General features: G+C 45.5%; 1 protein-coding gene across 1 annotated transcript; it reads right to left on the minus strand.

The window, feature by feature from the left end:
* Positions 1-1,045: 1,045 nt before the first annotated feature.
* On the minus strand, positions 1,046-15,060 carry KRT23 (keratin 23). The gene is made up of 8 exons (XM_037494364.1): positions 14,665-15,060; positions 9,697-9,779; positions 8,875-9,031; positions 6,922-7,083; positions 6,716-6,838; positions 3,531-3,751; positions 2,631-2,662; positions 1,046-1,414 (listed from the first exon to the last, which is right to left on the minus strand). Exons 1-8 carry the CDS (start codon positions 15,058-15,060, stop codon positions 1,320-1,322), a joined length of 1,269 nt encoding a protein of 422 aa, XP_037350261.1. The 3' UTR covers positions 1,046-1,319.
* Between the last annotated feature and the right edge of the window lie 971 nt (positions 15,061-16,031).

A 16,031-nucleotide genomic window follows, 5' to 3' on the forward strand; every position in this document is an offset into this window, starting at 1 on the left:
TGGGTATTTTGCAAGATTTTGTGCTGCTTTAGATGTGGGAGAGAGGTTATTCTTTGTTTCCTTAGCTCATGCACATGCAATTGTCTCTTTATTCAGGAAGATGGTTTAATTTCCTTTCCCTTTGTCTTTCAGTAAAGCGGAGGTCTTCAAGTTCGAATGTTTGTGCTTCCACAGATGTGTTGAAATCCTAGCCCCTGAGGGTAATGGTATTGGGAGGCCTTTGGGGGGTTTTTAGTTTGTGAAGGTTGATTTCTCATGAAGGGTATTCAGGCTCTTATAAAAGAGACCCCCCCATTGCTCCTTAGCTTCTTCTGCCATGAGGGGAGGTGTTGGCTATAACCCAGGGAGCAGGCGGTCACCAAAAGGTGCCTTCACCATGAACTTCTCAGCCTTCAGAACCATGAGAAATCAGTTTATGTTGTTTATAAGCCACCAGTGTGGTATAACCTTCTGATGCTGAGTTCATGGACATGCGGATTTTCATCTCTTGTTCTCCAGCCTTGCCCCTCTGCACCAGCCTGGGGAGGCTGCTGATACCTTACGACTTGTGAAAGTGGTGTCTCCTCCAGAGGACAGAGGGCCCAGTTTCCATGCTGTAGCCCCTACCATTGCTCAGTGTAATAGTCTGGATATTAATATTTGCAATTTAGATCATCACTCGACCTTGTAGGTTTGTCATAATTTATCAGTAACAAGGACTTTTTCTAAGTTTCCCTTTTTATTTTTAACTCTCTAAAGTTTTTTCAGGTTTAATTTTTTTTAAATATGAGAAGGACTAGTATTTGATCGCCTAACATTACCTATGAGAATCTCTGGGTTTCCCTTTCTCTGCTTTCTCCCCTTTCTCCTGGTACAAGTCTGGAGCCTAGTGAGCCCTTCTTGTTACTAGAACCACAGTTCTGCCTAGTGTTTGGCTTGGCTGTGATGGAAGCATCTAGTTCCTTCTGGAACGTTCACACACAATACTCTGAAGACCTGTCCTTAGGAAGTGAACTTGAGGCCCTGTCTTAACTTATGATATTAAAAAAAAGACAAGATACAGGATTGTGGAGTTTTATTGGCTACACAAGGATGGGAATCTGAGAATTGTCCCTGGAAGAGGAGCTTTATGCTCACGAACTCATGCTTGGATTTGAAAAGTGCGGCAGTGTGTAAGGTCATTAGGGGACATCTAGGGAAATCGTTACGGAAAGAAAAATAAAAGCTTCCAAGTTGGATAACACTGAGGATACCTCTTAGGACTCACCCACTTGTGTCTGGGCAAGGATTTTCCATTGGGGAAAAAATAGTTTTGCAACAGGCAGAAACTTTTTTTGGCCTCACATGTACTTTTGGATCTCATTCACTTGAGAAAGGATTATTCTTCCATTGACACTCTCCTGTGTGATGGCCTTGATCTTTGTTGCTGCAGACGCTGAGGGAAAGAAAAATGAAGAGGTCACGACCATGCTCGCCCCATCGTCTGAGCTGTGCTCATTTCAGCTCCAGCTTTCCATGCATGAAGGCTCACCATGCCTTATAGAATGTGCTTCCCACTAAGCAATATGGTGGGCTTTGCTGGAGCTAAAAAGGGGTCTTATCCAGGGAGGTTGTCCTCCCATCCTCTAGGAAATAAGGATATCCAGGCAGTGTCAGAGGTCAAGACCATCTAGAGGTCAGGACCTTCATCAGAGGCAGGGCTGAAACAGAATCTGGTTTCTGCCTGTATAGGCTTCACAGCACTGGCCCCACAGCTTCTGTAACCTTACTGAGGGCTGACAGCCATTTCTGTTACCTCGTGTGAAGGTCTAGAAATCATGCCACATGAGGACTGGTGAGAAGCCAGAGATGTTTATCATGGCCACTGTGGGCAAACACAGGCCTTGTTTGAAAACTTGTCCTGTGGACATATCAGTAAACTGGTTCTTGGGAGGGAAGAACTGAATCCATTCATAGAGCTACATGGGGAACTTTGTTAAAAATCAAACCTCTCCAGAAGTAGAATGGGCCACCCCATGAAGTTGTGGGGTCTCCCTCCCTGGAGAGGCTGAAGGACCTTCTGCTGGGATCTTGCGTCTGCTGTGATGATTACTTGGACTAGAATTCTGACTCCCAGAATGTACCTCAGAATGTTTTTACCATGAACTAGGAGGTGCTACTTGTCCCAGACTGTTGTCAAAGACATCGGGGAACACTGGGTTGAACAATGTAACTTTAGTTGTTGTGTCTCTCTCTGCTCCCTTTCTTGCCCACAGCACTACTTGTTCTCTTTAACACGGTGAAATGCTATGTTACTGTCCATGAAGAGGATAATGATGTATGTTATCGCCAGGGTTTATAGTCGTAGGACACAGCTTTCACAATTCCCAATGAAGATCTCATAGAACATGAGTTTCAACATGATACAGTTTGGGAAATGATGTGGCATCATTTTCTTGGGGGTTTGTGAACAGATTTCATTACTTAATAGGGGTCTCGGAATATGAGTGTTGAGGACAATAATGAGAGCTCATTTCATTCTGTATTATCTGACTTGTTAAGTGAATTAGGACATCTGGGGGTGCCCCAGGGTTTGTGGTTGCTACAGCTTGGGTAAGTGCACTGATTCATTAAAAGAAGTGGATTCAAATCATGAAAGACATTGGTTTTACCTTGCATGCTGGACTTCGAATCTTCCATTGTCCTATAAAAATGGTAAAGGTTACAGCTCATTTTAGGATTAGCAGCAATCATAAAAGTCTCAAGCTGAACTAACTTCCTTGCCTGCTTGTAAATTCATCACTTTTAATGATGATAATTGTCTGGACTCTGTAGTCTCAAGGTCACGAGTTCATGGGAGAACATTTTCCTGCTCTGAAGGCAGCTATACCACCTCCCGTTAGCCCTGGGGTCAGGCAAAGTCTCTCCAGATCATTCTCCCCTTTTAGTTGGCTGCAGGTTTGGATCTACCAGTCCTTGCCAGGGCCTGGACTCCTGGAGCAGCCCCGGGCTTCTGAGGCTATTCCAAGTTTGGTCTGATAACATTTTATTTATGTGTTAAAAACACAAAACATAGCACAAACGTTTGACTTAAAGGTTTGGTTCTTGGACATCAGGACTGAGCAATGCCAGGGCTGCTTACCCCTTTCCCTAGAGTTCTAGAACGTGTGTGCCCTTTGGGTGAACAACCATTGTTATTTCCAAAGGTGCTTAGAAATATGCGATTGAAAATCTAGACACTCAAATCTCTCATGAATCTTTTCCTAATTTCAGGCTAAAATGTATAGAGGTATATATGGCCCAAATTATGTGTATTCTCACTGGAAAACACTATCACCAGACCATCGTCATTGGTTTTTTTCTAGAGATTTTAATATATTAATTTTAACCATCAACCTTAAATCTCAGCGTCCTGCAAATAAGATCTGATTAATTCACGCTTGCTGGTTAATGAAATCCAGCCTGATCTAAGTATCTCCGGGAGAAATTCAACATAAGCCTTTTCCTCTGGCGTGACCCTCGCCAACAGGCTGGGCCCTTGGCGTCCTGCCCTCCCGCTGCCCTTGCCTTACCCCCTGCCCTCGCCCTCTAGGAGCTGGCGGTAGGTGGTGATTTCCTTCTCCAGGTGGGTTTTGATGCCCAGGAGGAGCTTGTATTCGGTGTTCTGACGCTCCAGGTCGTGGCGAAGCTGCCTCAGTTCCTCCTCATAGTGGGAGATGATGGTCTGCATGTCCTGGAGCTGGCAGGAGTAGCGAGACTGGGTCTCTGATAACATGTTTTCTAAGGCAGATTTCTGAAAGGGGAAGTGACATTTCTCTCATTAATCGACGGATGCCTTGACTGATTCAATAAGGTGCCCTTGCGAGAGGTTCGCCCCATCTCCCAGCTGGTTCTTGAGGATGCTGGGGATGCAAACATAGAAACAGACTGACTTGCATGTTCAGGACTTGAGTGTCTGGGGTTGAACAATGTCGGGGGCTTTTGAAGCCCAATTTCTGGGCATAAAACCTTTGTGGCAGGAGCTCTTGGCAACTCTGCTGCACTCCTGAGCATTTATTGTTCACGATGCCCACTTGGGATGGGGCATTGGGCACATGCTGCCTTCCCCGATCTGTCCCTCATCTTCTTGTGCTTGTGTTTCATCTTGAACCTGTTTGAAAACTCCTAGAGGGAAACAGCAGCTGGGACTGGTGTCTTTTAGTATCTTCAGAGAAGGGTCTTAAGAAGGAATGTTAGAAAAAATAGGGGGCACCCAACTGAACTTGAATTTCAGATAAGCAACAAGTAATACTTTAGCATAAATAAGTCCTAAATATTGCCCCAATATCGCATGGGACACATTTATATTAAAAGGACTTTGTTGTTTACTTGGGGTTAAAATTCAACTGGGTGTCCATATTTTTTTTTTTTTTTTAAGATTTATTTATTTATACATACAAGGACCGGGTATAGGCCAGATGTGTGGGAGTGTGAGAGGATTCACCAGAGACAGAGTGGGGAACAGAACAGGCAGATGGACCGAAAGCACTGCTGAGGGGAGCAGCAGGTGAGACAGGAGAGGTCTGCTGCACCATGTGGTATCTCCCTGGCTGACCAGGATCGAACTCCACTTCAGTGCCTGCAGACAGCTTCACAGCACTGCGCTCAACCACCTGCGCCACCAGGGAGGCCCAGGGTGTCCATATTTTAATTTAGTAAATCTGACCACTCTAGTCCCAAGCAATGCCTTTTGATGGTGACAGTGGTAACAAATAGTCACTGACGAAAACTTTAAAAACTGCAAAATGAAGTTGCTGGGCTAGGATCCAGAGAACCAAGCTCAAGCCCCTCTTCAGGCTTTACCACCTGCTTTAGGGAGCACATAACTTTAATCTTATAGAGAAACTTATAACTGTGCTGGATATTTTCTCTTTATCAGGGCTGCTACCTTTCAGGGAGCCCTTAACACTGCTGACCCCACACCCTACCTCCCGGGCCCAGCCCCTCAATCTCCTGGAGGCTGCCTTCCCCTCTGTTCTCACGCCTCCTTCCTCCCCATCCTTTGTCTCAGCCAAGGCTTTGCTTCCCATGTCCATGAGGAAATGGAAACCACCTGGGAGCACACACAGCGCTTCCACCGTCCTCACGCACGTGCCTGGTCCAGCTCTCATCCTTCCTGTCAGTACACGGTTGTCTGTGTCTGCGCCTTCCTCTTGCCGCAGCACTGCCCTCCTCTCTACCAGATTACTCCTACCAGCTTCCTAACAGAATAACTGCTCCCACTGGAAGGTTTTCTCTTGTTCCCATATCTCACTTCAGCTCTCAGTCAATTTTTCTGTTCTCCACCCAAAGCAAAGTTCCCCTGTACCTGCTGTTTCAAATTCCTTTTGACCACTCTTCCCATCAAGGCTTAGAGTTGGGCTCCATTGTCTCGTCTCCCCTCCCCCACCTCTCCCCTCCCCCACCTCTCCCCTTTCCCTAATTCCCTCCCCTCCCACCTCCCCTCCCCTCCCCTTCCCCCACCATAGCTTCCCTGAGGGGGGGTTAGGGAAGTGTTCCTCCGGCCCACTGGGGGTACCTGTGCTTCACAGCCTTTACATTTACTTCTCCCTCACCTGAATGCCCCTCTCTCTTAGCCATGTAACGCACCCCCCCTTACGACTTTTATGTTTTTACCCAGTTGTCGCCCTAATGTAAAACCTTTCCTGACTACCTTGTTAAGCTACTCCCCGTGGTGTGCTAGACATTCGTCTTTGCACCTCCCCCCATTTAGCCAGGATGCACATTTACTGTTACCCCCGCCAGAATATAAACTCCATTATTACTGAGTCCTCAGAGTTGAGAACATGCCAGATGCACGGGCCTGGTGTAACTGCCCCGCTGACCTCACAAGCTCGTGCTGGAATACTATGTGTTAAAATGTCTGGAAAGCTCCACAGCACTGAATCGCTCTAGTGCTCGGCACCATGCCTCGACCGTGCACATTTCCAACGTCTGCTTGCATCACAGGCTCCTAAGACCTAACAGCAATTTGCCTCAGGCATCAGCAACAAAGGGAACTAATGATTCCCCCCCAAAACCGAGTGCAGAATAGCATGAGGGGGCGATGCTGATGGTGGATGAGAAGGCTCAGACAGGCTGCAAAGGGAATCAAACGGCTGGCGTAACCTAATGAACTTCAAGTGCTTATGATGCTCAGGTTAGTGCTTTCCTGAAAACCAAAACCATGGCGATGGCAGCAATGACTTAGACTCCAGAACTTGGAGCTTGCTGGGTGAGCAGACACATACCTAGTGGACTGGGCAGTGCTGTGGAGTCAGCCAGGTCTGGATTTGCCAATTCATGTTGGCACCAGAGTTTCTCTTTACTGGAGCTGGCTGGGGGGGGCAGTCTGGTGGAAAGTGGGGTGAGCACTGATAGAGATTATGGGAGCTGCCCCACCCCCCAAACATCCCTGGCCATTTACTAGCTGTGTGACCTTGGCCAACTCGCTCATCTGTTTGGGGCTTTGGTTCTTCCCTCTCCAAAATGGAGACACTAAGAACTGTTTGGAAAAGGTGAGCGTGAGGCATGGTGATGTTTAGCACAGTGGACGGCCTGGCACACCAGCCGCCACAATATGAGAGCCCTGGCTATCGTTCGCAGCATGAACCATTTGGAGGGAAAGTGGGGAGTGAGGGATGTCCTGGGGGGCAGGAAGATGGGCCCAGGAGAGACGGCAGGGCCAGCCTTGTGGGGTGGTGGTAGCTGACTAAGGACTGTCCTCACTTAGACTTACCCTGCTGTGTTGAGCCTGCAGGTCAATCTCCAGGGCCTGAAAAGTTCGCTTCAGCTCATGGATGTCACTCTGGCCACTTGGCACGGCTGCTGGGGTGGCTGCCTCCTGGGCCATGGCTGCCGTCTGTGAGCCCAAGCAAAAGACATGTGTTGGCCCTGGCACACATGGGATGGAAACTTTGCAAAGTCTGGGTGGCTTTCCTTTACCTGCTCTTTATACCAAGCTTCCAAGTCTTGGTGCTTCTTCTTGATTATGAACTCATATTCCTGCCTCATATCCTCCAGGATCTTAACCAGATCCTCCCCTGGGGTTGCATCCAGCTTCACGTTGACCTTGAAGTCACTTGGCATGTGCTGCTCCTCCATTTCCTGTGAGTAACAGAGGAAGTCAGTGTGACCTCAGGAGGCTGGTGGGTGCTGACCCGCGGTGGTCAATAGGTCCTTCAAAAATGTGGCTGATGAGGTGGCTACTCTTTCACCGATTTGGTTTGTTTTTCAATTACTTGCGGATGACAAAGCATTATTTGCTTTTCTTCCTCTCATATTTTAATAAAATAAAGAATAGCACTAGGTAGTTTATCAAGTGGCTTCTGTGATTACTGGCTTAATAGCTGGTTGAAGACATTTCAGAAACATTCACTGGCCTAATGAGAAGCAAATTGGGGACAGGAGAATAAGAGAATCTTCCATGGACCAAAGTGACTATGCCTTACAAATGTCATTTACAAATCTAATTTCCAGAAGCTTCTAACTGACTTTTAAAAAGCTACTATCTACCTAATGTACCTGAGATTCTAATGAAATGACAGAAAAACAGGGCCACCCCGGTGGTGCAGCAGGTTGAGCACAGCACTGTGGGGCTGTCCACAGCTTCTGCAGTGTGGGTTTGATTCCTGGCCAGCCAGGGAGATAACCACATGGCACAGCAGACCTCTCCTGTCTCGCCTGCTGCCCTCCTCAGCATTGTCTTTGGTCCTGTTGCATTGCCTGTTCACTCTGTCTCTGGTGAATCCTCTCACCCTCCCGAGCCTCTGGCCTGTAACCCAGTTCTTGTATAAAAAAAAAAAAATCTTTAAAAAAATGATAGAAAAACAATCCATTTAGGCAAACAGAATCGGTTATATCATGTGTAAGGTTTTCTTCACCAAATGTTCACAGATGAAGTGATAGCACATTTAAGCAGCTGAATATTCTGGGATATATACATATATATGTGTGTGTGTGTGTGTGTATTTAAAAATTTGTTTATGCATAGGAGAACTGGGGTACAGGCTAGAGGTATGTGCATGAGAGGATTCACCAGAGAGAGTGGGGAGCAGAACAGGTGGATCTACTGAAATACACTGCTGAGGGGAACTGTTGGCGAGACAGGAGAGGTCTGGTGGGCCATGTGGGTAGCTCCCTGACCGAGGTTTGGACTTAGGCCATGGTGGTGACAGTACTGAGACTTAACCCCTAGGTCACCAGGGAGGCCCCATGTTGGGTCATAGACCAAAACTTTGAGAATAAGCTCTATAACTAACACACTCAAAAGTTGCAAAGGTTTCCTAAAGCTCATTGCTCATCAAGGCTTGATGACTATAGGGCCAACACCCATGGGACCAGGAGAAAACCAAGAAACCACAGGGCAGATTTAATTAACAATTGCCTTCTGACCAGCTGTGCAGAAGCTGAGACTCTTTGATGTCCATAAGGAATTGTGTGTGCCTAAAATGGAGATTGTTTTTCTAGCATTTCATTAGAGCACCAGGGACATTAGGTGGGTGGTACTTTTAAAAAGTCAGTTAGATGCTTCTGGAAATTAGGGTTCTTAATGTTTACCTTCAGGCATCTTTACCTTGGTCTGTGGCAGGTTCTCTCTATTCTCCGGTCAATGAAGGAAGTTCAGCCTGACAAGTTTATTCTTATGGGCTCCCATTAACAAACAATTTTAGTAAACAGTGCATGTCAACAGAATGGGGGACCAGTTCATCACTGGTTGTATTTTGGCAGCTGTACTTGGCATGTGAGTAGATAACCTTGATGTTGGAAAAATTAGATATTTACATGGTTCTTTATGATCACTTAAGCTGAAGGACAGCAGTTCTAGCAGGCAATGGTGGCTTCTTGGGTAGTCGCTGAGTCCCCCTAACTCTGCAGATTAGGAGCTGGGAGTCCTACCTGCTCGTGGCGCTTCTTCATGAGGATGAGCTCTTTCCGCATTCCTTCAATCTCCTGCTCCAGGTCTGTGGTGACGATGGTCAGATCGTCCAGGGTCCTTCGGAGACCCTCAACTTCAACTTCCAAGTCTTTTTTGAAGGAGTGTTCATTTTCGTACCTTTGGTTAGAAGGGAGGGAAAAGCACATCTGGTTTTGGAAGGTCACAGCTTTGTGAGGACTCACCTTAGTTTAGAGGTGAATGTTCTTACTTTTCAGGTTCAGTGCGAGCAAATGAAGGCATCCTTGTGTGTCTGTTTCAGGCAGGTTTTTATATGATAGTGACTCCATGTTATTTTTTTTAATTAGAGAGAATAAAGTAATAAACAGCCACATGCCCAAGGCTGAGATTCAGCAAGTGTTAACATTTTGCCATATTTGCTTCATCTATATTCTATTTTGTTATTTAAAGCAAATTATAAACATTATGACTTTTCACCCTTAACTACTTCATGATATATCTTTTCAGAAAAAGATAGTTTTCTAGCTAATCATAACATTATCACACCTAAAAATAATAATGACTCTTGAATATCATCTAATTTTTTCATATTCAAGTTTCTCCATACCACTGTATTTTATGTCTGTTTTTTTTTTAAAAAAACATGCCCAGCCAAATATTTATTCGCATTTATGCCTTGAAGTTTTACTTTTGTAAGATTCTGCATGTGGGTCAGGGTGAGATAAGCTTTCCTTTTGCAAAACAAAAACAAAAAGCAGAACAACTCCCCAAAGCAAACCAAAACACCAAATGGAACACACACAACCCTGGAAGAAGGGGCTTACTTGAGGTTGAAGTCATCCACTGCCATCCTGGCGTTGTCAATGAGAAGGATGATGTGGGCATTGGTCTGCTTACCATCCATGATCTGGAAACACACACCAAGGGTTAGTTGGGTCAGACACTCACACAGGAGGCTGCATTTCTGCCCTCTGGTCTCCTGGGTGTAGGACTTGGTCACCTAGATGACTTTTGCTTTTGGCAGTGGACCAATAGACTAGCCAGCCAATATGTATTTACTGAGTTCTTATTAGGTACAATGTGCAAGAATAAATTCTAGTAAAGAGAGGGTTTACAGGGGTCTCCCCCAGGGTGCAGCAGTTGAGCACTGGGCTGTGAAGCTGCCTGCAGCCTCTGCAGTGCCAGTTTGATCGCCAGCCTGCCGGCGAGGGTCCCACATGGCGCGCAGACCTCTCCTGCCAGGCCCGCTGCTCCCTTCAGCAGTGTATTTCGTCAGTCTGCCTGTTCTGTTCCCAGCTCTGGTGAATTCTCTCACCCTCCCACGCTTCTGACTGTACCCAGTGCTTGTATAAATAAATAAAAAAATCTTTAAATATATTTATATATAAATAATTAAAAAAAAAGAGAGGGTCTACAGCCAGTTTTGCTGTATTTTTTATACAGCAAAATAGGATAGTCTAGGGTTCAACTGCAGAAAGGACAATGTAGGGAGGAGAAGAAGAGCAAGTGTTCAAAATGCCTCTCACTTTCTAGGACAGCACATAGGTCTGCATTTTGTTTAAGCTCATCCAATTTGATGAGGTTAAAAGAAGTAGGTTTTGTCACTTATGTGAATATTAGTTTGACTCTCCTAATGTGCAAAGATTATTTTAGATGCACATCATTCTTTCTTGTGGCTGGCATTCATCACTCTGTGATGCTAAGCAAAATATCACTGATATTAGCTTGTCAAACTAATTTCAAATGATTTGAATAGTACATTTATGCTTATTTTAAATGTATTTTACAATAGTTATCACATACTATAATTATTACTTTTTTTGTCCAAAGTGCCTGTTGCCACACACGTAACTCACAGGTATGTGTCTATGTTCTTAATTGATTCAATGATGAGAATACTCCAGTTGTAGCTATTAAAAATATTAGCTGACATAAGTCTTTACCATCTTATGAAGCAGCTTAATAAACTTTGTGTGAAAGTCTCCAGATGTTTATATACTGTTTTTTAAAATTTACTTTAGAAACAAAGTATTGTTAAAATGTTTTTACTCGGGCCTCCCTGATGGTGCAGGGGTTAAAGACAGCGCTATCAAGCTACTGCCAGCCACTACAGCATGAGTTTGATGCCCAGGTGGCCAGGGAGAACCCACGTGGTGCAGCAGACGTCTCCTGTCTTGCCTGCTGCTCCCCTCAGCAGTGTATTTCAGTGCATCTGCCTGTTATGTTCCCCATTTTGTCTCCGGTGAATCCTCTCACCTCCCTCACCTCTGACTTACACCCCAATTCTTGTATGCATAAAGAAAATAAATCTTAAAAAAAAGTTTTTACTTGAGCAATTTGTATACATATAGGATTTGCAAATACATTTAGATAGCTGTAATCAGAAATAGTGAGAATCTGATGTATGTGGTTGTCTTTAGGAAAAATGGGTTGAAAGTGTTTCAGTGTCAAAATATAATACTAATTCTGTGCCAAGTGTGCTGAACCAGAACTGGGAGGTTTCCTATTTACCTCCCATTACCCATCACCAGTGTGACCCTGGGCTCACTGTTGAATAAGAAGTTTGTACGAGAAGCAGGTAACCTTGGGGATCCTAGCTCTAAACTGCTGTAATTTAGATGGGGCCAAGGAATCCTGTGACATTCCCGTGGTATTTATACAGATGATTCCTTTATTTGGAAAAGATTTTCTTAGGGCCAAGTTGTACTTCAATACAAAGGCACCCTTTGAAAATCCTGTCCTATTCAAAAGCCCAGTGATTTCATGGAATTTGGTATTATGAATACTCAATAGGGAGGACTCAGAGATGGGGATAACACTGGGCCTGGGACTCGAGGAATGCGGCCTGATCCAGCACCTGTGAGCTGAGTGAGCTTGGTTGAGTCTCAGTTTCTTCATCCATAGAATGGCAAATATAATAATAATAATAATAATAATAGTAACTGCTTCATCAAAGAGTTAGGAGAATTAGATCAGAAGAGATCGGATAAAATAATGCTGTAAAATACTTGGCTGTTCTTGGCATACTTACAGACATTCTGAGAAATTAGTCAAACTTAAATAAGTCAAAAAATATAAGCTGTTCAATTTTCTTTTTAAAATCTAGCACTTCTGTTATGAGGGCCAATGTCTGTCTGTATTGGACTGATCACAGATTTTCTGTGTTGCCATGCATTCTCAAACTCCTGCTGTTTGTGGTGGGAGATAGCCCCCCAGTGCCCTGCCCATGTGGATTCCAAATGGCCTTGTGAAAAAGAGGCTTCTCTACCTGTTTCCTTGCCTGCTCTCTGCAGCACTGCTTAGGGGCTTTCCCCCCATGTTTTTGCCTACAGGCTTGTTACTCTGCATTATCTGAGCTCATGGGAAATGAAAAGTAGCTCATGGGGCCCCTGGGGTCAGCCCAGGTGGTGCACAGAGGTGTTGACTGACACCCAGAGACACGGTGCCCTGTACATTCAGAAAATGCAAAATGCCATCTGTGGGTCTACGTGACTTCTCTAAGTTAAATGGGTCATCTCTCTGTTGTGAAGCCCACATCAGGTCTGATTCCCCAGATAGTGTCTGCTCTGAAAAGCAGCAGCATGATACAGCTGCGATTTCTGAGACATTCTTCATGTGAGCAGCAGAAGAGGCTAGATTGAGAAATAACACAGGAAGCGCGGGCTTTGTATTGCATGTTGTAATTAATCACCCGGATTCTCCCCAAGGCTCTGAGTTCGTGCTTTGAAAAGAATCTTGTTGGTCTATTAGTGCAGCATTGTTGCTCCGGGGTGTGTAATCTCCTACCGGGGAGAGGGAAAAAGAACTTTTTGCTGCAAACCAAAAGGACAAATATAGTGCCATCGGGAGACATTTGAATATTCTGGTACTGTGTTCAATTCTTCAATTCTATGTTTCAGAAGGATGGGATTAACTTTTGAACTTAATTTCTCATAGGCAGCTGAGCAACATCTTTTTGAGTAATATTTAATAACCCCAAAGTGGAAACCTCTGAGGATTTCTTTGGGGTCTGGGAAGGTGTGAGATCGGTGGGGGGCTGTGGACTCTGTTTGGTGTCTGTTTTCTCACCTATAAAAGGGGAGGTCTGGATAGACAGTATCAATTTCAAAGACCTGTTTTCTTTAACCATGGAGGAAACATAGCCACAAAAGCAAGAAATCTAGAAGAATGGAATTTGAAGTCCAAGGAACTTCCTATTTAATGTGAGAACCCAGAATCTGGGGTGTGTAGAGGGGGGTGAGCTGCTCCTACCAGGTCATCGCCCCTACTCAGTCTTCTCAATTCTTTTCAAGGATCTGGGCAACCACTGGGTCTCAGTCATCTCATTTATAAATTGGGGATAAAAATATCTGCTTTCCATAATGAGATAATGTATATAAAATATGTGCTGTATGATTGACAATGCAAATGTAATGCATTCATTTGATTAAAAAATAGTGTCATTTTTTGCATGAGGTCAGCTAGTTAGCACCATGCTGTGTGGAAATTATAAGGCCACTGGAACAGACCCAGGTTAGAATCCCACCTCTGCCTCTTGCTGGTGGCTTTGGATGGTGAGCTCACTTTTCTGACCCTCAGTTTCTTAACAGGGTTGTTGTGGGAATTAAATCAGATGATATAGAAGGTTTTCATCATTGGGAATGATGTTCTGGACAATAGTGACAGGTGTATTAAGTGCCCGCTGTGAGAACTGGCATGCCATAAGTGCTCAATAAATGCCTCCCTAGCTCCCTCTTTTCCTGCCTTCTCTCTGATGTCAGTTAACAAATTATTTGACCAGGTCTAATCTCATAATTGGGAGTTCTCAGGTGACCATTGGCATAAACCTTTTCTCCATTTTAAAACAAAAGCAACTTTATTCATGAAAACAATATGGTGAGGTTTGTTGAGTCATCTTGTTTACTTTGTAAAGACAACCATGTACTATATAGTTAAGGTAATTACACAGTCAGTTATTAGGTTGATTATTCAATAATTAGGGTTCATTATGAGGACAGATTTATATTATCTTGATTGGTCCTTCCTACAGTCAAGCAAGGATGACTGCCTGGTGCGAAATAATATGGTAAAAGTATTGGAAATCTGTGATACCCTTTCTAGGACATGATCTTACAGGGGATTTCCCGGGACTGCTTGATAGCCCAGGCAAGTGACAGGACTTTGAAAAATAAACTTACAGATGATTGCATTCCTGATCCTTCTAGTGAGTGTTATGAGATGTCTCAGAAGGCATAAACTTATCTTTAAAAAATGTTTGGTTGAAAAGTTATTTCATTTTTGATAGAGTCTTCATAAGTCATCCTAACCCTGGGGTTCCAAAAGTCACATTTCTTTTTTCATTTCCTAGCAATTTCTCACTCAGGGATCTGTGTGTAGCTGGAATGCAGACCTGCTAGCAGTCCCTAGGAGGGGACATCTGTCTGTGGAGTGATGCTAAGACAGTGCGACCCAGCTAGCTGAAAATCACCCTCTGCCAGTGCTTTGGGGTGGAACAGAACTGATGTAATAGGAGGCCCTGCTCTCCACACCTGGCGCTGAGTCTGTGGGCTGATAGCAGCCCTGCCACCACCACACACTGCCGGAGCCTCAGTGATCTGGGCAGATTTTTAAGATTTTTTCTTGGTGAGACAACAGACGTCCCCGAGTTCATTTAAGGTATAATAAGAAAACACCCTCAAATACCGTTGGGCACAATTACTTAACGCTCTTTGCCAATTTCCCAGAAATTGTCTCTGGTACTGATTTCTCCTCTCCCTGCCACCTCCGGACTTCCCAGGTCACCAGAATCTTACCTGCTCCTGTAGGCGGCTGATATTTTCCTCATAGTGGGAGTAATCTTGCTTGTTGCTGGGCTCTCGCTGCTGATGCCACTTCAGGATGTGACTTTCAAGCTGAACGTTGGCCTCCTCCAGGGCGCGCACCTTGTCCAGGTAGGAGGCCAGGCGGTCATTGAGGTTCTGCATGGTCTCCTTCCCATTTCCGCCCAAGAGGGCGCTGCCTCTCCCGGACCCCCAAGACCCTCCTGGGGGCGGGCAGCTTGGCTTGGTGAAAGACAGGGAGATGCGGACACCCCCTGCGCCGCCATGCACGCTGGGGGCCCGGGGGAAGCTCCCCGGCCGGCCCCAGCCGCCTCCCGTGCCTGGCAGGGAGCCCGAGGGGGTCTGGCTGAAGCTGTGGCTGGAGTTCATGGTCCCATCTGTGTCTGGGGCAGGGCTGGGCTCTGCTCCGCGCGGCCTGGCACGCAGAACTGAGCCACCCCAGACTGCCCGGATGGTTTTATGCCCTTTGCCGTGGGAGTTCCCTGCTCTGACAACTGTACCAACAAGATCGTATCGTTGTGCAACACGTGTTTCCTCTTGGTCAATCCCGAAGTGCCCCTGGGCGTCACACACGTTGTTGTTCAGAGCCACATCAGTTCACAAGTTTGCTTTTCCCTTCCAGTTGGGACCTGGAGGTGTGGCAGGGAGCTAGGCTGGGTAGTCTCAGCTGTCTTTCTAATCTTTCCCTGGAGCTTTTCCATGGCCCACCTACTGAAAAGGGTCAGGTTAAAGACCACCAAAAAGTTATTTGGAATAGTGTAAATTTCCTTGTAAAACACACATGTCCTCCCACCACTTTCCCCGCCCCTAAATAAACAAACCCCAACTCTAAAGCAAGGTGGGGGCAGAGACTCACAGGGGCGAGCCAGATCAGAGCAGAATCTCAGGTCCTGGAATAAAAACACTGGTGCTGAGGAAATGGAGAATGTTCCAAATATCTGGTTATCTGATACCTTTGTGGCTGTCACTGTTTGGTGGAAAGTAATTTCAAAGGACTCATTCTTAAGAACAAACCCTCAATTATAATTAATTAATGAATGACCGAGCCTTCCATTTTAAGGATGCCTTTCATCCCAGCACACCTAAAATCCAAACAATTGAGCTGGTGCTCAGGACACTCTTGGCCCCTGGGATGCAGGCAGCTTGGTCACCTGGCCAGCTGCCCTGCCCCCTGCTGAGCCCAGGAAGGCTGGCTTCTGCTGTCTGTGGCCTGCAGAGGGGCCCAGGAGCACAGGAAATGTGCCAGGGGTTGTCTGGCATGCTTGGTGAATCTGTTGCTTCCACTGCCAAGGTAAAGGTTAGGGATGAATACGGAGGCAGTCGGGGTGGGGAGTCATGGG

This window comes from Talpa occidentalis, unplaced genomic scaffold (genome assembly GCF_014898055.3).
Source record: "Talpa occidentalis isolate TD23 unplaced genomic scaffold, MPIMG_talOcc4v2.1 talOcc4.7, whole genome shotgun sequence".
NCBI classification, from domain to species: domain Eukaryota; kingdom Metazoa; phylum Chordata; class Mammalia; order Eulipotyphla; family Talpidae; genus Talpa; species Talpa occidentalis.